Here is a 22120-nt window from a genome sequence, read left to right as displayed (position 1 = left end):
TGATTAATAGGACCTAGCTAGCCTTTTCATAAAGTTATTGTACAAAATAATTAAGTCATGAATCAATCGATCACTGCATAAAAAATCAATAAAGAAACCTTTAACACAGTCTTCATTGTTTCAGTCTGTATTTGATTCATTGTAAGTGAAATTAAGCTCTAAAAGTGGGGGGGAGGGAATTATTGGGTCATATACAGTATTATAATATAATGTGCCAATTGTCTTTATAACGGCACTATGAGGATACCGTAACAAATAAAAACTTCCCAAAGACATTTTGTCTGAGATCAGTCAGACTTAAACTCTTTGGTCTAAACTCTAGCCTATTACCATGCAAATATACAAGTCTAACCATATATTGGTGAAACAAGTATGTTACCATTTCACCAGCCAATACCTTAAGGACTAATTGTATTACACTTTCAATAAAGAGCTTATCTCCATATGGCCCTGCAATAAGAACCCCCTTCTGTCATTAAATCCAATATCATTGATAGAATTAGCTGATATGTGCTGGATATTTATTTAGTGTTATATTACAGGTGTTGTGATGTACAGATCAACATGTTAGATGGACTTAACATAAGCTACTGCAGGATCATTGTATGGTTATTAGGAGACCAAATTACTCTAATATCTGATCTCACTAGCTAGTAATACATAATATGAACATCTCTTATTTCAGCAGACACATAGGGGAACTTCTACATCAAATATATAGATATAATTATGAGAGGGGTAAGGGGATGAAGAGGAGGGGGTGGTGTAGGGAGTGAGGGGGATGAGGGGGGAGGGGGATGGGAGTGGGATCTAATTACCATAAAAGAGATGATGATAACAGGGATTTAAAAGGATACTCTGCTAATAGTGTGAATTTTGGTATCAAATATTACCACGATAGACTGGATTTCTAGCTTGCCTTTCGTCCGTGGTCCGTCCGTCCAGCCGTGGTTTGTCCGTCCAGCCGTCTGTCCTTCCGTATGTCAACAATTCTTGTTACCGCTATTTCTCAGAAAGTACTGAAGCGATCTGTCTCAAATGTCATGTGCAGGTTCCCCTCGGACCTCAGTTGTGCATATTGCATTTTGGGACAAATCGATGAACAAGATTGCCGAGAGGTAGCCATCTTGGATTTTGATAATTGAAGTTTGTTACTGCGATTTATCTCAGAAAGTAAAGAAAGGATCTTTCTCAAAATTCATTTGTAGTATGTAGTAAAAGTTTGAAAAGCAGAGAAAAGATCCATCTTCCCACTGTCAGATGTAGATCATTCTTTTGTGGGTGCCAAGATCCCTTTGGTATATCTTGTTGCGGAAAGTAACCAATTTTTCTGATTGCGATAATGCATCTTGTTTTTGTGTATATAATGATTATTAATTCGCAGGGTTCCGAGATCCAAAAACGACGTGGGTAATGTTCAAATTATCATTGATTAGTCCCACCATCCGATGATTATGACTCAAAGTTATACTTTAATTACTCTTGTCGTTTTGGGATCCCGAACCATTGTATTGTATTAGACACACGTACCTCTTATATTGTGACACTTAAAGATTAATTCTTATTTGTAAATTGTATTTTCATGCTTGATTTCAAGAAGTATAATGGTGATAATTTGATAAACAAAGACATTCTTAGAATTTTATGCTATGTTTTCCCAAGACACTTAGTGTTTGTGGCATTAAAACCACATAAAATGATAAAACTTAGGTTTGATTCGGATGAAAGGATTATTTTGTCGTCTTAACCCTCATGTTAGATTTTGAATCAGGTTAAGCACTGCATAAAAATGGCCATTGACACCTAAAACATATCATGATAAGGTTTCTTAGACTGCCAACACATTATTATTATTACGCTTATGCGATTAATTGATCCATAATTAAATACTTTGTGCATGTCAAGAAATCCCTAAAACATAGCAAATAATTTTTTGAAACTAATACAAAAAATTTACTATAGTAATATTTACATTTTTTTTTTTATATATTTCAGGCAGGTACAAAGAGTTATTTCCCCTGAGAACACATGACACAGGATGAGGACCTGCGGTTACCATGGCAGTGAGTAAATCCTCACTGGAAGACTACTGGACCGAGTTCCATGAGATAGAGAGTAACAAAGACCCAGATGAAGAAGAGGAAGAAGACGAACTTCCAAAAACCCCAGATGGTAGGTTATGGTTTGACTCGGACTTTAGTATGGACTGAAAATGAATTGCCGTTTGTTACATAAAGGAATATAGTAAAAAGTGAAATTTAGATCTTCGACCCCCCCCCCCACCCCCGAATTTGACATCGTTTTATGACCTGCAAATTCCAATGAGCAAATCCAATTTTTTACGCAGAACTAGCTGTGGTAAATGTTCCCAGGCAATAATTAATGACTTTCAGTTAAAACACTAGCTAGATTACTGTCGCCAGTGTGGACGACTTATATCCCCTGCTGCACAAATTTAGTAATAACATTATTAATAGGTGACAATTGCAGAAACTTATATAGTTTACTCAACTCCCCTTTATTTCAAGGTTCTGTGTACCAAATTTTATCAAAATCTGTTAAGTAGTTTAGGAGGAGTTCACCAGACAAAGTTATGTCTACAGACAGATGGAGGGGTATGACGACCCAATTCTAGTATAAACCCCTTAACTTTGTTGTGAGGGGGTATTATAAAAATGTCATTGGAATATGAGTTTGGTACAATTTTTCAGAGTCCCAATACTTATTGGTGTTTGTTTTCATGGATTAAATAAGGATCTAAGAGTATCGAAAACAATTCATGAAAGTTTGACATTCTTGTATAAATATAGTCTTTTTTATTAAACATAAATATTTCTACCCACATTAAACATAAATATTTCTACCCACCAAACAACTTGAAAACCAAAAATTATTTGTAGAAAGTATCTATATAGTAACATTTGATGTTATATAGTTTGAAGATGTTTATAAAACGTGAAATATGTAATAGCAATATATATAATTATATACTTTAAAATACAGAAACCTGTCTTATAAGACCACCCAAGGAACAAGGAAAAGTGACTTTAAATTACAGATCAAAATGTGTCTTAAATAGCCATAATGAGACCACCCAAGGTCTTGAGTCATGAGGAAAAGTGACATTAAATAATCCAAGATCAAACCTCATGATCGTTATTAATCAGGGGGTTGTCCGCAAATAATGGAACCACTTTGACCTTTATTTCTTCTGGGAGGGGGGTCTTATTTCGGGAAACGGTATAAGCAGGTAGTCTTAATACAGAGGTGGTTGATAAGGTAGGTTTCACTATAGTACATATATTTTTTCTGTATTCACGTATCTATAAATCAAATTTTATGTTTGACAGGGGAACAGGAAGCTAAATGGCTAAAGGAAGTTGGATTGGACGCCGTCGTCAATCGAATCAAAGGTAACTTTGTTTATCTATTAAAAACTAAATCATTTATGTCATTTCAAATCATGATACATTGTATTTACCTTCCCAAATTTCTCTGTTTTTATCTTAAGGCAACTATTTTTGTTCTTTCTTGTACATAAAAATTAGATTAATATAAATACTAAATTTTAAACATGTACAGTGGACTGTCGATAATCTGGGCACCCACCACCCAATCTCACACTGTTATAATTTGAATTGAGAGTATTTTTACCTTCTGCTGAATTTCACCAACAAAATCAATGATCAAATAGATTCCCTGATATTTCGGTCGGGATTGTGAGTTTTCCAGACTATCTGTATCCTGATATGGCCAGTCCACTGTATATATATACATCTATAAGGATGATTTAAAACATTTTATGATTGAACATGCATCTGATGCATAATTATGTTCATCTGATCATATTTTCATTGCATATCGTATCTTTTTAACACTTTTTCTGCAATAACCAGCGACTACCTATAAATTTCAGATGTGAATCATGACTGTTTTTGTTCAAAACATCGTCTGATTTTAGTTTTTGCCCACATATAAGTCGCACTGGAATAAAAAATTAGGCTGCACTCTGGATTTCCAGAGAAAAAAGTAGCAGCTAGCTTATACTCTGGCAAATACAATACAATAATAATAAAAACTTGACTGTAAATGACTGTGATATTAAGTCATACAATTATGATAAAAGAGACATGAAATTCAATTATCTAAATATTGGTATCAACACAGATGGACACGGGGTGACCGATGATGAAATGGAGGCTGTCACTGCGACCTTGACCTCCAGTCAGGCTGCGGTTGTTAAGCGACGTGTCGATACACTTAGCACCACGATGCGAAAACGGCAGAGACAGAACAAAACTGATGTGAGGGATATATTCCCAGCTCAGCAAACGGTAAATGGGGTAAGTATATACCGTACAATTGTTTATTTTCGCAATTTTAATTTTAAACAAGAAAAATAAATAAGAAAAATGTTTTAGATCGTGAAAATATTATCCCTGCAAGAATAACTGGCTATATGATAGTCAATAATTATTTTTGAGTTGAGATAAAGTATCTGTATCAAGATTTACACTACAGTACAGATTTTCCATTTAAAGTTTACTTTTGAACAATTTAAAAAAAAAAAACACTCAATATGCAAGAAAAATGAGATAAAACATTATGAACAGAACAAAAAAATGAAAGTTTTGCATTGAAGTAAAGATGTGCCAATTTCAGTCTGTGACGTTAACTGTTTTCACTGTTAGCCCTTTGGCCTATGTTTTACAGCAAGTATTAGGATTTGAAAATTTGAACAGATGTAACATTCTTTACTAACATTGGTCCCATTCAGGGCCTATATGGGAGTCCAGGTTCGTTTCATCGTCTGTCAGGTGAACGACAGACAACCCCAGATCATGTGATTCTACGACAAGGCAGCAAGTCCAAAGAGAGGTCGTTTATGAGGAAGGGAGGTTACTCTATGTCGGGAAGGAGGACTGACGAGGCTGCTAGTCCAGAACCCATAGGTAAATAATTATGAGACACGCCAACAGTATATATTATTATGAACATTCTTCATCCAAATTTATTTAAATGCCAGCTATGTCTTAAGTATGCATACAAATAAGGGGAAATAATTTTCTTTGAAAACAACATACCGGTAACCTGTATGAAACATAATAAGTAAAACAGCAATAGAATTCCAGATTGCTACATTTTCAAAGTAAATCGTTGCTTAGTATAAACAAAATTAATATGATTCTACCCTACACTTATTTATATACCCCAAACGAAGTGGAGGGACATCCAAATGTAGTTTTTTGCTCTGCTTCTTATATTATAACGTTATAATTTGCAATTCAAAAGTAGGGGATTAATTGGCTTTGTTCCCAATTTTTTTTATGTATCTGCTTATAACAGAGTTATCTGCCCTTGCGAGTAGTTGTTTATTTGTGACATCAAGTGTTTGCAAGCATAACGTCATACATATCCAAGAAAACAATGTGAGTTTCGCTCACAAATAATGATGTCACTGTGGATACCTACCCGGAAGGGAGGTAATTCTGTAATATTCAAAGACGGAATACTGGGAAGCAAATCACTACATTTTAGGGGATGATATTGATGTTATTTTTACATGCAGGAATAGAAATGTTGAGCGTTCACCCAAAGAGATCGTATCACCAACCCGATGGTCTGCCGCCAATATCTGATCACGAAGATATCATGTTCGAGTTAAAACAGGATGAGCCTAGTCAGGGCCAGCATCGGGTAGGTAAATCATTGGTGTGTACAGATTTGAGGCTTTAGCTAGTACGTGGTTGTGTAGGGGTATTATATGCATAGTAAGGGCCAGCACAGGGTATGTTTATTAGAATGTCTAGAATTGGGGCTAACATTGGGCAATTTCACATGTTTATGCATAGTCAGGGCCAGCGTAGGGTACGTCCCTCAGTGACTGTCCAGAATTTGGGCTAACATGGAGTAATTTTACATGTTTATGCATAGTCAGGGCCAGCGTACATTGCTAGATGTGTTCAGAATTGGGGCCAGCAGTTCTATTAATGTGTGTACAGAAGGAGTTTTCTCTCATATTTTCTTGTGCCAATAATACAAATAGGCTTGTCTGGGTTAAAACACCATAACAAATTTATTTCACAAAGATGAGAATGCCTAATACGGTAGCTTCGAGATACCAAAACAATATTGGTACAGTATGTTTAATCATCCATTAGTCCCACCTTCTGGTTTAATATATTATGACATCACGAAAAAACAAATCAAAATACGACGGCACAATCACCAGAAGGTGGGACTAATCTAATGTTATTTTGGGATCTCGAAATCCCTGTATTGTGATGCTGTAATGATTACTTGACGTTTTGATGCAATGTAATGTGGACTGTTGAAAATAATGTCATCATACTAGACAAATGTCAAAAGGTATAGGTAATATTTCTCTTATTAGAAATGTGATATCAGAGAATAATACTCGACTCACATATTTTCATAGTGGGAAGCATTAAATTGGCTAAAGATTTTTTACCTTGGATTTTACTGAACTTTGTGACTCCTCTATAGGAAAGTTCCTATCTTACATGCTCAAGTTTCTTCCCAATGCACTTCTTTGGATTGGCTTTCTTTGTTGTTAAGTCCTGAGTCAAGGTCACTATCCACTCAATACATATGTGATGTTTTCAAAAATTTCCTAATTTTCTAGATTGGCTTTCAACAAGGACCTCATCAGAAGATGGGAGATAATTTACCTGTGAGTTATACTTCTTTTACATATTTAAAAGCACACTTCCTGTTCAAAACAAAAAATAAAAATATTTTTGAAAAGCAATTATAACATAAAAAGATTTATATTGATGACCTAAGATGAGGTTACAACACCAAACAAATACAAGATTTCCTGTGCAATCTATTTTTACAGTGAAAATTCATTTTTCATTTCACTGTTATGCCGTCTGGTGCAGAACTAGTCAACTCATGCACTGTTATTAGCTAAGGACGATAGTGGAAACGTAATATGACCAGAAATTTTAAAAATTTACATTTTATTTATTTTAATTCATTTGTTCAGAAGGTAATGGTAAGTGAAGTATTAATGTTCAGTTAACTTTACAAAATTATCAATCTCGTTTACATTCCCGTTTTAAAAATCAAAAGCCATCTCCGAAATGCAGTAGTTGTATACAGCGAGTGATGTTTGTTTTACAGAACTTTACACTTGTACAAGATAAGCTCGGCGTGACTCAGATGAATGATCTAGGTACTAGTGACATGTGTCAGATCCGATCGCTTGCTCTCCTAGAACTCACCTCATTGTTTGATAACCATAACATCACCTACAGACACAGAAAGGCCAAGAAGAGAGTGAAAGGTAAAGGTCATGTAATAGCAATCTCATTCAAATAAGGTTATTAAAGTTATTCCCACCACTACGATACTCTATGATAAGCCTATCAACTCACGGTTCAGGTCACTTCACCATAACCCCTATGATTAGCCAATCAACATGTCGTCTATGAAATTTTCGGTGTGGTTGATTCTCTCTGAAGTGTAAACGGCTACTTATACGTCCCAAGATGTTCCGATTCTAGGCCAAAGGTCATGCTGAGGTGACCCCGAACAGGCAGTTGTTAGATCTTGTATTGGAGCATATCATAGGGCATCGTAGTGGAGCGGAATTACAAGTCTGATTTTTATTATATTGGCTTAAAAACTAAGCAGATTTGTATTGGTAGTACGTACCTGATTATGATTTTTCTATCAATTTTTTGTCACAGTATAATTACTTCTAAAGTGTTGTAAATGTTTTCCTTAACTGTGCTGATCATTGCTATTACATGTGAGTCATTGCCATCTTGACCATTTGCTAAAAATGTTTAATTGTTATGAGAATATTTGTCATATCAGATTGATAATTAATGAAATATGGAATGGTCTCTTGTTAAAACTGCATTAAAAGCTTTTAGAATCTTTATATTTTTATTTTAGAGTAAATATTTTGAAATAATTCCTGATGTTGGTGCTCGTTTCAGAACACGGCCTCTTTGGTGTCCCATTACAAACACTTTTAGAACACGACAGGAAAATAGATTCCCGAGTCACAGTTCCTATTATCTTTCATGATGTAAGTGATTTCCTGTTAATAAAGAAAAACCTCAGTATTTAATTCTTCTTAATTATTTGCTTTTCTCGAAATAAAAATTTCCTTTAATTACCTCTCCTTCCCTGATTAAATCCTTAATTATCTCCTCTTTGGCAATTAACACTCCTTATAATCATATCCCCTTCCAGGAATAGGATTATTCCAGGATTAGCAATCCTCTTTTAAAATTACACTTCATAATTATATCCCTTCTCTATAATTAACATTCCTTATAATTGTCTCCCTTCCTTAATCAACATGCCTCATAATTGTCTCCCTTCCTCAATAAACACTCTTCATAATCATCTCCTCTTCTCTATCTAAGGGGCCGCACTGGCCGAGTGGTTAAGATGTTCCGACATATTACCACAAGCCCTCCACCTCTGGGATGTAGGTTCCAATCCCATGTGGGGCAGTTGCTAGGTACTGACCGCTGGCTGGTGGTTTTTCTCAGGGTACTCCGGCTTTCCTCCACCAACATACCTGGCACGTCCTTACATGACCCTGGCTGTTAATAGGACGTAAAAATAAACAAACCAAAAATCCCTATCTAACACTTCTCTTAATTATCTCCCATTTCCTTTTTAACATTCCTCATAATTATCTCCCCTTCCACAATGAACACTTTTATAAGTTTTCTCTCCTTTCCCATTTAATGCTCCTTTTACCTATCCCCCCTTAATACAATTATTATTTTTTTCTTCTTCTCCATTTAACACTCATTTTACTTATCTCCCATATCCTTTTTAACACTCCTGTTAATTATCTCCTCTTCCTCAATTAACCCTCTTCCCTGTTTGTCCAGAGAATTTACAATCAACTCCTATTCAACTAATTAAAGTATTAAATCGACTATTAGGACTTGTAAATGATAAATGATATTTTATGATCCTTTTCACGCTTGAAGCTTGGTAAATTCCAAAAAAAAAATGTAACTTCATTGTTTAAGATTTCTTTTTTTTTTTCATTAAATTAATTATTTATTGTATTTAATAGCTTGTAGGATAATTAAAAGTTCTTCATCAAAGTTAATTAAAGGTATTGTTATGAGATATTTTCTGTTCAATCCCTTTAATTTGCAAATGCATTCTGATTGACTATAACTTCACATTATTATCTGTTGTGAACTTATCCTCACCTTTGCTGACGAGAACCTTTTTAAATTTCCCAGATCATTCATTTTCTTGAGTCTCACTGCCTCAGCACAGAAGGCATTCTCCGAGTCCCCGGCTCCACAGGTAGAATTAAGGTAATGTCGGTTACTTTACTAATCCTACTTTATATTGTTTATTTGTGTCTGTTGAATTGGAGGATATCTATACAATGGGTTCTGTTCTTAGTCATGAAACTTGATAATAATAACTTTTATGTCTTTCCACACCAGTGATCTATTAGTTTTAAGATCCTGTACTATGATTTAGGAAATAGCTGATTTTATGTTATTTTGTTATTAGTTATGTTTAGGTAAGATCAGAAAAAAAAAAGATCAGGCTCTGATATGACGTTTCCATCTACCGAGACAATCGTGTGATGTCATGATCAATGTTACCTGCAAAACCACAATTAAAATAATATGTCTTACGATATTTATGACATTGCTATGTGGGGAATTCCCTTCTCTCGCTGGATAAGGGACTGTTATCAGGCTTACAGAAGAAACAGTCCTTTGAGAAAAAGGACAGTGGGTCACAAGGAAAGGGCGATAATTAGTCTGAAAAGACTATTTCATAAACCTCTTCAACAAAATTTTTGCTATTAACTACGTTGGACGGTTTCTGTGTAAGAGAAGCAAAATCTGAGGCTTGGATGTGATGTTTCCATTTACAGAGACAATCTTGTGATGTCATGATCAATATTATCTGTCTTACAATAACAATATATATGATATTTCTGAAGAAGCTAGTTAATATAAGTGATGAATAAATTTGTTTCATGTTTTACCTCACAGTTATATATATATATATTTGGAGTTTAAAGTTCCTGCATTCATTTAGAAATAAATGCTTATTTTGCATTTTCCCCAGCAATTACGAGTGGAGTTAGAAGATCGGTTTTATAGTGGTGCTATATCCTGGGCACAGATCATGCCAAACGATGCAGCAGGGCTTCTCAAACAGTTCCTTAGGGAGTTACCAGTGCCTCTTCTTACCTACGAGTATATAGAGGCCTTCGCACAAGTAGAAAGTAAGTTAGAGTCATTGACCAGTTTGTCTGCATTCAGACCAGACAGTCTTGGAGTATAATGACAATGATAGTGAATTCTGTAGATCAAATAAAGGATACATATTTGCATATTACAGGGTTATCTGCCCTTGCAGATAGGTATTGTTTGTGATTTCATGTAATTGCCAGCTGTATGTCATACTTTTTAGGTCATCTGACTTTAAGAGTTAGGATGGCCTATAGCCATCGTTCTTTGTCTGTCATTGTCTGCTGTGTACTAGGGTATATATACTGATATTTGACCTGTAGCATGCTGGGATGAAGGGCTCCAAAGTTAGTTCAAATGAATGACCTTGATCTTCATTCAAGGTAAAAGTCAAATAAACTAAAATCTTCAAACAACTTCTTGTCAATAACAAAAAGGTTTGAGACCTCAAATATTGGGTCTGTAGCATGCTAGCATGAAAGGCGACCAAGTTTATTCAAATAAATGACCTTGACATTCATTCAAGGTCACAAGAGTCAAATAGACTAAAAACAGAGTGAATCAAAAGTTTTGCCAATGACAAAGACGTCTAGAGACCTGATATTGGGCCTGTGATAAAAGAATTGTCCCATTTTTGCCTTTAATTGATTAAAAGAATAGATAAAACAGCTTCAGCTGATAATGACAATAGACAAACATATCTTTTGTTTTTGTCTGTTTTAGGTATCAAAGAGAAGAAGCTACAGCTGCAGGCTTTATGTTTACTTATAATATTACTACCACCTGTTCATCGGAATACTTTACAGGTAAAATGTCTGAGGAAGCAGGAAAGCATGGATTGGTTTTTGTGAACATGACCGACTGTAAAACATGGACATATCTTTTTAAAATCAGAGATGTAGGGTAGTTAGATCAAGGTCATGGACATTCATTTGGTGGTTTCATTATCAGAGGCTTTGTTCCTTCAGTGATTTCCACCAAATTTCACACATACTTGTATTTAAAAAATCAAATGATGAAAGACAAAATGAGTTTCATGATTGTTGTTTCATGGTCAAGGTCAAAGAAAAGCTTTGTTTGCAATGAAAAAGCTTCCTTTCTTCAAACATTTTATTGCACAGCTTGTACCTTTTATGATAGATTTGTGACGAGTTAAGGGTTTCATTATAGTGAAGTCAGGGTTAAAGTCACTAGCTGCTGACATCCTCGATACTCCAGGGGTTACTATCACTGTCATTATATCCACCCCTGATATATTCCATAGGTGTATAAAGTGACAGTGATAGTAACCCCTGGAGTATCAAGCATTCTTCTCAGACTTCTCAAAGGGGTTCAGCCACATTCAGATTTTAACTTGTTTTATCTGTGTTATTTCAGATATTACTAAGGTTTCTACAGAGGGTGGTTAGTAAATGTCGAGAAAACAAGATGAGTTTAGCAAATGTTTCCATGATTATGGCTCCAAATCTGTTCCTAACATCTAGTAGTCCGTCCAAGTTTAAGGGAATTCAGGAGCGGGAGATTAGCATGGCAGCCGGAACATCCAACATTGTCAGAATGTTAATCAAATATCTGGACATCCTTTGGACGGTATTATATATTTCTATACTATACCTGAAAATGGTATTGGTCAATTACCTATCATGCAATTTAAGACAGTCATTATTATTTTTAGTTTTCTGAATTTGAATTTTCTGAAGTTTTTAAACAAAGAATAAGAGATTAAGCCAGGTTGTCGAGTTATAAGGGTTTGTATTGACCACGTTCCACTTCATAAATCTTAATTTCCAATGAATAGTTAAAAAAATTCATATAAAAAATACATTGAAGGTTAAAAATGGAAATCCTGATCATTTTCCAACAAATAATTGTGAGAATTACATTTTTGACAGGTGCCCACATTTTTAGTACAACAGATGAGACGTCAGAACGAAATATCGCAACAGAGGAAAAGTCGAGACAAATCTGTAAGTTAAATTCATTGACTGTTAGTTGGTTCATTACTGGTAGGTGGAATATAATATTTTTGCCATCCTGCAAAATTACATGTACAGAAATTGCTTTTCCAGTCGTCATGTGCCACCCCTCTTACAAAATGTCTGTATAATGTGACAAATATTATAATACATATATATTGTCAGTTTAAACTGGTTACAAGCGTAAAAACTCTCCATGCTGTGAAGCTCTGTTTGCATATTGAATACTCGGATTGGTATACCATAGAACAACAAACAGTGAATTGAGTGGCGATCATTGGCTCACTTCTTTATTAAAGTGGCCGCATTTATTAAAATTTTCTTTTAAAAACATATACATCCAAATTATCATTTAACAATCTTACATCAGACATAAAAGACCAATTTTACATAAAAGTAAATATGCAAAGGTGAGCGGAATATCCGCCATCTTCCTTCTGACATAAAAAACCACAATGTTTTCAAAAAGTAATATGAAAGGATGAGCAGAATATCTGCCTATTTGAAACCAATATATACGCTTAAACAAAAAACAAATGAGACATCAAATAGGGAGGAGAGGGAGGGTAAGCACAATACGATGAAATCAAATGTGATACAATGTTGAGTGTCAAACAAAGATGGCGATCGTTGAAAAAATTTTCTTCTTGTGACATGATGTCTGTGGTATTGACCAATGAAAATTGACCTTTAACTTATGACCCGGATGTTGATACCATATATGGCATGCAGAGAGCGCGAAAATTCAAACTAGTTAATTATATATGTATAACTGGTATGCAGTTTACAAAAATACGTTTGTTATTACAAACTTCAATTTTTGCCATCCTGCAAAATTACATGTACAGAAATTGCTTTTCCAGTCGTCATGTGCCACCCCTCTTACAAAATGTCTGTATAATGTGACAAATATTATAATACATATATATTGTCAGTTTAAACTGGTTACAAGCGTAAAAACTCTCCATGCTGTGAAGCTCTGTTTGCATATTGAATACTCGGATTGGTATACCATAGAACAACATGCGCATTTCATTTGTGTTGTATTGTTACCTGGGCAGGATTTCAATGACTGGAAATTCACTTTGACATACATCATGACTCAACCTCAGCATACAATGACATGATGTCAGAATTCTATGACATTGTAACTAAATAGCTGCCTCTGCTCGATTTTTGAACATTTGACATTGTTGAGATTCTTCAAAATGTAGGTTGTTGTAGATAGGTGGTAAAAACTGTCTTAAAGGATGATGTATTGTTTGCGCCCTTCTTGGCCCCCAAATTCATAAAATTTTAAAAACTGTTATTTATTGATAAATTTGTTGTATTTGAGATATTTTAAATTAGTACATCTCTGATTCAATCATAACGACTGTTTTCTAATTTTGCAGTGGTAGTTGCCATGGTAACCATCCAAAATACACATGAATTATTAAAATGTGGAAATTTGGACAATTTTGGCCTTTTTTTTTGTCTAACTATAGAACGCATCCTTGAACAAATTCATTCACCTATTCACAATGGTTTTTTTTTAGAAATAAACCAATAGATTGTGTCCTTAGTATTGTTTGGAAGCTGGTAATACAAGACAAAAATAATATTTTGAGGTCATTCATTTTGTTTACTTGTTTTACAGAAAATAAAATTTCTCTCTAAGAAAGACAAGTCAGAGTTATATAAAAAGCCTGCCATAGTTCATGAGGTAAGTTTATTTCTCCAAAATCTATACTTGATTTATTATATATTTACTGAACTAAGAGTTAAATCTAACAACTCCTCGTTCGGGATCAACTCAGCATGACCTAGAATAGGAACATCTTGAGACATACTAGTATCCGTTTATACTTTCGAGAGATGATTCAATCACACTGAAAATTTCATAGGCGATAAGCTGATTGGCTATAATCATAGGGGTCATACTGAGGTGACCCGAACGAGGAGGTGTTCGATCTTGTATTAGAGTGTATTGTTGAGAATTGTAATTTAGTAAAATTACAAGTCTAATTTTAATAAGATTGGAAAGATTGTGCTCAGTATTTTGTATTTGTTTTAAAACTATTGTAATAGGGTGATTTTGAGGAAGGCGTGATTCGTGTACATGCTCCTAACCTGACAAAAAGTTCTACAGCCATCAGACTGGACAGACGAATGACCGCTGGACACATTGTGGATAGGTTCCGAAATTCTGACGGTGCTCTGAAACCAGTAAATGGGAGGTAACTATCACATAAATGACGACTGTTTAAACATCCATTCTTAAACAAGGAACGGGTTTATAGTGTATGTCATGCATGCAACGTCATGTCCCATTCGATCCTCCTTTACAGATTACCTGGTACACTATGAAGGCGGAGACATTCTTCTTATCTTACATATATAATGATTTCAAATTTTGTTTATATGGAAGGTCAGTAGTGCAATCATTAAATTGTAAAATGTGCCTAAAGATCCCTTTATAGTTTTCTGATAGGGTAAATTATTCTGTTTTTAGCTCACCTGTGCAAAAGATTGGCATGGTGCAGTATCTGGCAGGCCTGATAGCTGGCTGTCAACTTTTTGATGCTGTGAAACAGCATTCTTAGGTACGCTCGGAGAGCCTGTGCACATCAAAACAATGAAACCACTCCACGATGCAAATTAAAAGTTGTTTTGTTCATTTCACGTAATACTTGATGGTATGAAAAAATAAAACCCCAATATTTAAATCCACAAACATAGATTTTTTACATACATATACACCATGGATGGAGTGTTTTAAGTGTTCAGTTGGGACTCTATGATATTTGTATTACTCCGAGAACACTAGTCTCCCGAAAATTACGAACAACGCCGTCTTCGCTGTCTTCCTCTGCGACAGACTTTCGGTGGATTTTGGATTGTGTATGTTTATTCAAATTTTACGTAATTCATGCTAATGATCGATTATTGTAATCAAATGTTAGGAAGGTAACTGCAAAAGAAAGTTTTCATAACGCTTATAAAGTTTTTTGTGTTGGTTGTATTGACGAACTATATCTGAGATATTATTGCGCAGTGAAAGTTAATAGTTTTGAGTACGTGCCTCCTCCCTTGATCTGTCACTGGGAGTTCTGTCTTGTTTATCGACAACTGCAGTTTATTGAAAGGGAAAAAGTACCAAATCTATCAACATAAACTTACAAAATATAATGATAATGTATATCTATTTATGAACGAGCAACTTAAAGTAACAAATGAACTTATATTGCCGTGTAATGTACGGTAGCCTTATGAAGACTTGCTAAAGTCTGATGTATTGCAGGAAGTTTTCTTGATGATAGCGTTCTTATGAATTCAAAAGAAATTTGAATGTTATAAGTAACCAAATAATGTACCTTTTACTTGGCAAAAATATATGGCCATGTTTTATTATAAGTCAAAAGTCGGCAAAGCAAAACTCACGATAAAATGTTCTGCACGATAATATTTCGCCAACCAGTTTCTACTGTTAACGTTAGGCTTACGAAGACTCGCTGAAGTCCGATACATTACATGAAGTTTTCTTGATATTAACGGCTAGCGTTCTTGTGAATTTAAAAGAAATCCGAGTGATATACGTAATGAAATAATGTACCTTTTATTTGGCAAAAGAATCTGGCCATGATTTATAATTAGTCAATAGTCGTCAAAGCAACCCATGTTAAAATCTTAACAATATATTATCATTGTATTGTTTTCAGGGAAAACACCAAGAGGACTCAGTTACAGCAAGGTGTCTATTGTGATCCAGATAAAGTTTCGTTTGCAGAGGAACATACATACCTGTATGAAACTGGAGGAAATATAGGTGAGTATTTAACTTACCTGTATGAAACTGGGGGAAATATAGGTGAGTATTTAACTTACCTGTATGAAACTGGGGGAAATATAGGTGAGTATTTAACTTACCTGTATGAAATTGGGGGAAATATAGGAATATATTACTTACCTGTATGAAACTGGGAGAATATAGGTAAATATTTAACTTACCTGTATGAAACTGGGGGAAATATAGGGATATATAACTTACCTGTATGAAACTGGAGGAAATATAGGTGAATATTTAACTTACCTGTATGAAACTGGGGGAAATATAGGTGAGTATTTAACTTACCTGTATGAAATTGGGGGAAATATAGGAATATATTACTTACCTGTATGAAACTGGGGGAATATAGGTAAATATTTAACTTACCTGTATGAAATTGGGGGAAATATAGGGATATATAACTTACCTGTATGAAACTGGAGGAAATATAGGTGAGTATTTAACTTACCTGTATGAAACTGGGGGAAAAATAGGTGAATATTGAACTTACCTGTATGAAACTGGAGGAAATATAGGTGAGTATTTAACTTACCTGTATGAAACTGTGGGAAATATAGGGATATATAACTTACCTGTATGAAACTGGGGGAAATATAGGTGAATATTTAACTTACTTGTATGAAACTGGGGGAAAAATAGGTGAATATTGAACTTACCTGTATGAAACTGGAGGAAATATAGGTGAATATTGAACTTACCTGTATGAAACTGGAGGAAATATAGGTGAGTATATAACTTACCTGTATGAAATAGCAGGATTTACAGGTGAGTATATAATTTACCTGTATGGAACTTGAGGAAATATTTCTAGGTGTATATATAATTTACCTGTATGACCTAGGTCTATACATAATTTACAAGTATGACCTAGGTCTATATAAAATTTACCTGTATGAAACTTGAGGAAGTACCCTTATGTTGAACATAAGTTGGCTGTTTTTATCCATGTCTTTTCTTCAGTTTCTAAACCTGGAACTTCTTCACAATTGTTATTAATAGGACAGAAAATAAAAACCAAAAACAAAGCAATATATTAAGTTGTATATTTCTTTACAGGTGAGCGATGCCTAGATCACCAAACCAACATGCTGGCACTCTACCACGTGAATCCTAATGCAGAGTGGGTTATCAAAACTAGTAGCCACAGATAGTATTGACATAAAGTCTAGCTTATAGTTATTAATTAATACAAATTACCATACATACAATGTCGTATTCCTCCTAATCGCAGCTATAATGTTGGTCAGAAACCATGGAAACCATTTTTATACGTTACCCTCATAGACTTGAGTGTAGTTACCATGGAAACTGTTTTTCTACAATATTCTCATGGTTTTGAGTGTAGTTAATTATCATGGAAACCATTTTACTTCGACGTAATTTTCATTGAATTAAATATGGAAACAAATTTACTACAATAAAAAGCCATATGTGACGAATTGTAATTGGTTACTTCAAAAAGTATCACCAATATCCTTATTTTCTTGAAACCTTTAATGAGTTTCCTTAGAAACCATTCTTTTATAATATGTATATTCTGAGTATTGTACTTATTCTCGTAACATTATGCGGCCAAAAGGTTGGTGAGTTTCTATATAAAGCTATATGTTAAAGTATATATCCTCTTAGCTTTAAGTGAACAGTACATGTAGCTCTGTTTCACAATGGCGATATCTCTAGAACATGTGCAATCACCAACAACATATTGAACTGACATAAGTCTAGTGTAATGAGGAACCGTATAATGTTTTTACCATATACAGTTTGGAGGTATTGTTTTCTACTGATGAAACCCCATAAACCTTTATTACACTTTATGACGTAAATGTTGTCAACATTTTGAAAAATTTCAACTCACAAAAAAAGAAAAAGAAAATATCACCAAATGAAATTTCCAAAAAATATTACGAAGGTTATTTTCTGTAATTTAACGAGTAAGCAGTATAATCCTATAGCTCCTGGAATGTGGGAGATAGTGACGATTGTTTTCAGCACCGACATGTTAATGGTTATAGTTTGGCGTATCTGGGAGTTAGGGGGTTATTGAAGAAATTAAGGGCAAGGAATCATATTTCTACAGAAAACAAAATGGAAAATATTATTTAGGAGTCCAGGAGTGTTTCAACAAAATAACCAACAGTTGGCATACATCATGGTCGCCATGGTTACTTAGAACACATTGTAAAATCACTGTGTATACTTTTAAATCCTGCATTCAATAAATATGGGATTGATGCGGAAGGGAGTTATTAAAAATTGTTTTTGAGGGAACAAGGTAGGCTGCTTATCAACTAGAAAATTTGCGGTAAAAAAAATGAATGCTTATTTGTCAACCAAAGATTGTATGTAAAATGAAGGCTTATTGGTTCAATTCAATAAAGCTAAACTACTTACTTTGGACACATTCTAGGGGCATAAGAAGTTATATTGAATACACCATGTATGATATAATATGTGAATTACATTAGCTTTAACTTCGAGATCTCAAGAAGTAGATTATAGAGTTTAATTACAAAATAATTCATAGGATGATGGCTGCAATTGGATACTATCTCGTGACTTGAATGTAATGTTTCATGAATTATCACATTTCCTTTATTATTATGTCGACATTGTGATCTAATAGATCAATTATGCATTGTCTATAATAAACTAACAGTGTTGATATATGGCTCATGAAATTTTATTTTTAATTTTAAAATATTTATCTTTCAGATGAAGGTTTTCAACAATACAATAATTAAATAGTCTCTTTGTGAATGTTTGACTAATTTCTCGTCTCCATGTTAAGGAAAATCAAACCAACAAGGTGATGTCCGTATTTTAGCTCATTCACACTATCTAGTCAGTTAACTTTTCTTTTGTCTGAAGATATAGCCAAACATTAAAAAGACTTTTGTTATGTACGATTTTGCTGTCATCAATTTTTTTCAACTATAAAACTTACCTTGTTGTTGTGTTGGCTTCTAATGGAGTTGGAAACATGGTGCTTGTTATGATGGAAGTGTAGCCAATGTGCAGCTTACCGACCTTATTGTATACCCTTACATTTTGTAATGACTATTTATAAGAAAATATATATTTAGCATAAGTATAATGAATTATACGACTCTGTTGATTATGATAACATTTTATTAATGTACTTTAACCTTCTTATTAGATAAACGGTAATCTGTTTAAATACATGCATATAAAACACAGATTGACCACCATGGAAATGAGTGGTTTTGTATTAATAAGAAGTACAAGCTATTTTGATATTAAACGAAGAAGAAAACTTGTCTAATAAATGGAAATTGTGTTAATGAATTTGCCTTATTAAGTATAATTAAGGATGTGTGTTTCAATTGTTTTGAATCTATTGTTCTATGGTGTCTTATTAAACATGATATACATGTACATCAATTGTAACTATATCTATACAGCATGTGATGTTTGTGCCTACGATATGTACCATACTAGATCCAATAAGCGGAAATGATGCTTAAAATTGAACAATAACAAGAAGGCCTTTATAGAACCAAATTTTGATCAGCAATTTATAAAATATTGCACAAAGTTAGCCATGAAATCTTTTTCAAAAGTTATCAAATACAGAAACATTTGTTTTCAGTTTTCCAGTTCTCATAATTGTTTTTTATTTGAAGTGAAAATAGTTAGGTGCACTTACATGGACGGGACACATATTGGGCCGATTACAATATAAAATGTTTTGTGTACACATATCAAGTATCCATTACATTCCACACAAGGTTTAGGTTTTTTGACATTTGATCATAAGCCCTCCACCTACAGGTCTTTGCTGACATGGGTAACTCAAGTTACTCCAGATTTTCCTAACCAGATAAATCTTAAAAGTTTTTAACTGACCACCTCTTTTAATGCAACGTAAAACTCTCCAAAAAACAGCAACAAAATAACTTTTTTTTTTAATCGAGCTTTGCTATCTGCAAATAGAATGAACAAAAACAATGAAAACATTACTTAAACAAGAACCGGTATGTTATAAATTTATATATTTCATATTTAATGCACCAGTTTAAGAAATATGAAAGTTTTGTTGTAACTTTATTGAATTGTACTCGTAACCGGTATGCCTTTTACGTTACAGACTACGTGATATTCTACATGTGTAATACACTAGCTAAAACATATTGTCATTATCCATTAAGTGTGATATCTGCGCTGATAAAAAAAATAATTATGAAAATATGTCTCCTGTATTCTTATCATTTATAAAAAAAAAATGATAGATAAAAACACACGATTATTCACCCTTTTTAGGATAATTTAAGTTAATCTTTAAAAACTTTAAAAACTTTATAAACTTGTATTTTTTTTCTTGCAAACTGAAATCAGTAAATTGAACCACTGAAAGTTAAATTACATATATTATACAATGTGGTACTATGTACTAAAATGTTACAATGGATATTAAAAGATACACAATAATATGTTATTAAATGAAAATATACTTGGAACAAAAATAAAGTGTTCATTTCACTTTAATTTGTTTAAGTCAACGTCCTATTAACTGCAGCCAGGGCTATTTTAGGCTGTGTCAGGTTTGTTGATGGAGGAAAGCTGGAGTACAGCGAGAAAAATCACCAACCACAATTTTCACAGATTTAAAGTGGTACTTACGACCAAATCTGTCTTAGCGAAATAAAATCTTTTTATGCAATATTAAACTTTAAACACCAATTACCATATACCTAAGTATACCTACGCTTATACTTTTGTATTAATTATCAATTAATTCTGCAATTTTTATGTTATATATGTTGCTGTCTCTGTAATAATATTTGCCCTTTTTGCGACAATCATTTTGCGTGTAAATTGCATTGCAGTATTGCATCAACACAACTCTTGATACTTATATATATATAATGTCATCTATTGTATTTTCATGCATATCAACGTAATATATCATAATTACTAGGGTTACCTTCATAATACAGATTAACAAGCATATTACATTCAGGTTGCTATTTAATGTTATTACCCGAAAGTGTTATAAAGGTGCTACTCTGCTGACGAACATTTTTCTCTATCAAAACCAGGGAGAGACAAATTAGTATTTCTCTCCAGTTACAAAACATTACTTACTCTATAACATTACCACTATTTAAAGTTTGAGCTTCTTATTTTAATTCAAGATAAAAATATTAATAGTTATCAATTGTGTCCCCAAAAAAGTTATTTATATTGTATTTGTGTTAATTAGACATATGTTTACATGAGTTATCACCAATAATTTTTCATGATTAATATTGTTTATACTCTGTCCGCAGTGGAGCATCTTTAAATATGCACTCAAATCCAGAAATGCAAAATAAAATAAATGAATTATAATTATAGTATATATATCTATGAAATGATCTGATTAATATAAAAAAAAAATATTTAAAAAATGTTAATGCATCTATCTATAAAGTATATTTATTATTTTTATTAAATATTAAAGAAAAACAATTTAACAAAGCGAGACATTTTATTGACTCGTGCCCTTTCCGGGCCTCGAACTCACAATCTACGGCACCCAATCGCCTAGCCAAACATTCCTGCGCCTTCTACCACTGCGCCACATCCACATTATTTCTATTAGAGATAAATGTTGGAGCACTAGATCAGATGTATAACGAGTTGTCTAGGTAATGAATATGTAAGTGACATCACTATAATTACAAACTTACAATTAGAGCTCTCTTGTAAAATATTTTCTATCAGTCAAGAATTAATAGCTTACAGCTTTAATGATTATGAAATATTCTTCGTTATGTTAAGCAAGCGAGGTCATAGCATTGACCCCTGTGATCATATTGTTTGTATACTTTGTAACTATATTGTGTATTAAACTGTTATCAATTTTGAAGGTCTTATTAGTATTTTTATTTTTTAATCATGTTATGTGGGTTTAAGAACACAAAAAAATGTCTATACTGTTTATTATAAACACGGTACTGGATATTGAAACAGGTATTTCAATGCTTTAGTGTTTGAAAACAGTATTTTCAATGTACGAGGAACGCATATTTCATAATGTTCATAACATACATTTTAGAAGTTGGTTTTCACGCTGT

General features: G+C 33.5%; 1 protein-coding gene across 5 annotated transcripts in view; it reads left to right on the top strand.

The window, feature by feature from the left end:
* LOC138309316 (rho GTPase-activating protein 18-like) overlaps positions 1 to 21912 on the top strand; it is a 76751-nt gene extending 54839 nt beyond the window's left edge. For 4 of the 5 annotated variants that reach the window (XM_069250491.1, XM_069250488.1, XM_069250489.1 and 1 more), the window contains exons 2-18: positions 1996 to 2172; positions 3351 to 3413; positions 4168 to 4343; positions 4778 to 4952; positions 5570 to 5697; positions 6647 to 6694; positions 7150 to 7312; positions 7974 to 8065; positions 9255 to 9332; positions 10108 to 10267; positions 10956 to 11038; positions 11610 to 11822; positions 12125 to 12199; positions 13848 to 13913; positions 14279 to 14427; positions 15910 to 16016; positions 17094 to 21912. In XM_069250491.1, the coding sequence (XP_069106592.1) occupies positions 2058 to 2172; positions 3351 to 3413; positions 4168 to 4343; positions 4778 to 4952; positions 5570 to 5697; positions 6647 to 6694; positions 7150 to 7312; positions 7974 to 8065; positions 9255 to 9332; positions 10108 to 10267; positions 10956 to 11038; positions 11610 to 11822; positions 12125 to 12199; positions 13848 to 13913; positions 14279 to 14427; positions 15910 to 16016; positions 17094 to 17188 (1986 nt within the window). In that variant the 5' untranslated portion in view covers positions 1996 to 2057 and the 3' untranslated portion in view covers positions 17189 to 21912. Of the gene's footprint in view, positions 1 to 1995; positions 2173 to 3350; positions 3414 to 4167; positions 4344 to 4777; positions 4953 to 5569; positions 5698 to 6646; positions 6695 to 7149; positions 7313 to 7973; positions 8066 to 9254; positions 9333 to 10107; positions 10268 to 10955; positions 11039 to 11609; positions 11823 to 12124; positions 12200 to 13847; positions 13914 to 14278; positions 14428 to 14702; positions 14794 to 15909; positions 16017 to 17093 lie in introns of all 5 variants that reach the window. The other variant, XR_011206248.1, reaches the window with a different exon arrangement.
* The last annotated feature ends 208 nt before the right edge of the window (positions 21913 to 22120 follow it).

This window comes from Argopecten irradians, chromosome 15 (genome assembly GCF_041381155.1).
Source record: "Argopecten irradians isolate NY chromosome 15, Ai_NY, whole genome shotgun sequence".
NCBI lineage: Eukaryota > Metazoa > Mollusca > Bivalvia > Pectinida > Pectinidae > Argopecten > Argopecten irradians.
The sequence above is the reverse complement of the archived record's forward strand: the minus strand, read 5'-3'. Positions and strand labels throughout refer to the sequence as shown.